Source organism: Penaeus monodon, chromosome 22 (assembly GCF_015228065.2).
Source record: "Penaeus monodon isolate SGIC_2016 chromosome 22, NSTDA_Pmon_1, whole genome shotgun sequence".
Classification (NCBI taxonomy): Eukaryota; Metazoa; Arthropoda; class Malacostraca; order Decapoda; family Penaeidae; genus Penaeus; species Penaeus monodon.
This window is the reverse complement of record NC_051407.1, coordinates 10,659,549-10,659,829: the sequence shown is the minus strand read 5'-3', so window position 1 is coordinate 10,659,829 and position 281 is coordinate 10,659,549. Positions and strand designations below refer to the sequence as shown.

At 59.4% G+C, this 281-nt stretch overlaps 1 protein-coding gene across 1 annotated transcript in view; it reads right to left on the bottom strand.

Moving 5' to 3' along the window:
* LOC119586935 (putative neural-cadherin 2) overlaps nucleotides 1–281 on the bottom strand; it is a gene marked incomplete at its 5' end in the record, with an annotated part of 72,205 nt that overhangs the window by 39,590 nt on the left and 32,334 nt on the right. Inside the window, 1 exon segment of the mRNA XM_037935667.1 lies at nucleotides 10–212. Coding sequence (XP_037791595.1) covers nucleotides 10–212 — 203 coding nt within the window.

Sequence of the window (281 nt, the reverse complement as noted above, 5' to 3'; positions counted from 1 at the left end):
AACACTTACCCTCAACCGAATGACGGTAACTGTCTTATCCGCTGAGCTCATGAGGTTGTCATTCAGGTCTGCCACCGTGAGGGTAATGGTGGTCGTAGCCGTGAGTCCCCGCGCATCGCCGACGACCAGCGGCAGGAGTCGTGTCGCGGCGACTTCTCGGTCCAGCGGCGCGAGTGACGTCACCACGGCCACGCCTCGCCCTTCGTCGCCCTCTGGAAGGGGAGAGAGAGCGCAGGCCGTCTTCAGTTGAGGGATTTGGGTTTGTACACTTAGAGTTTATT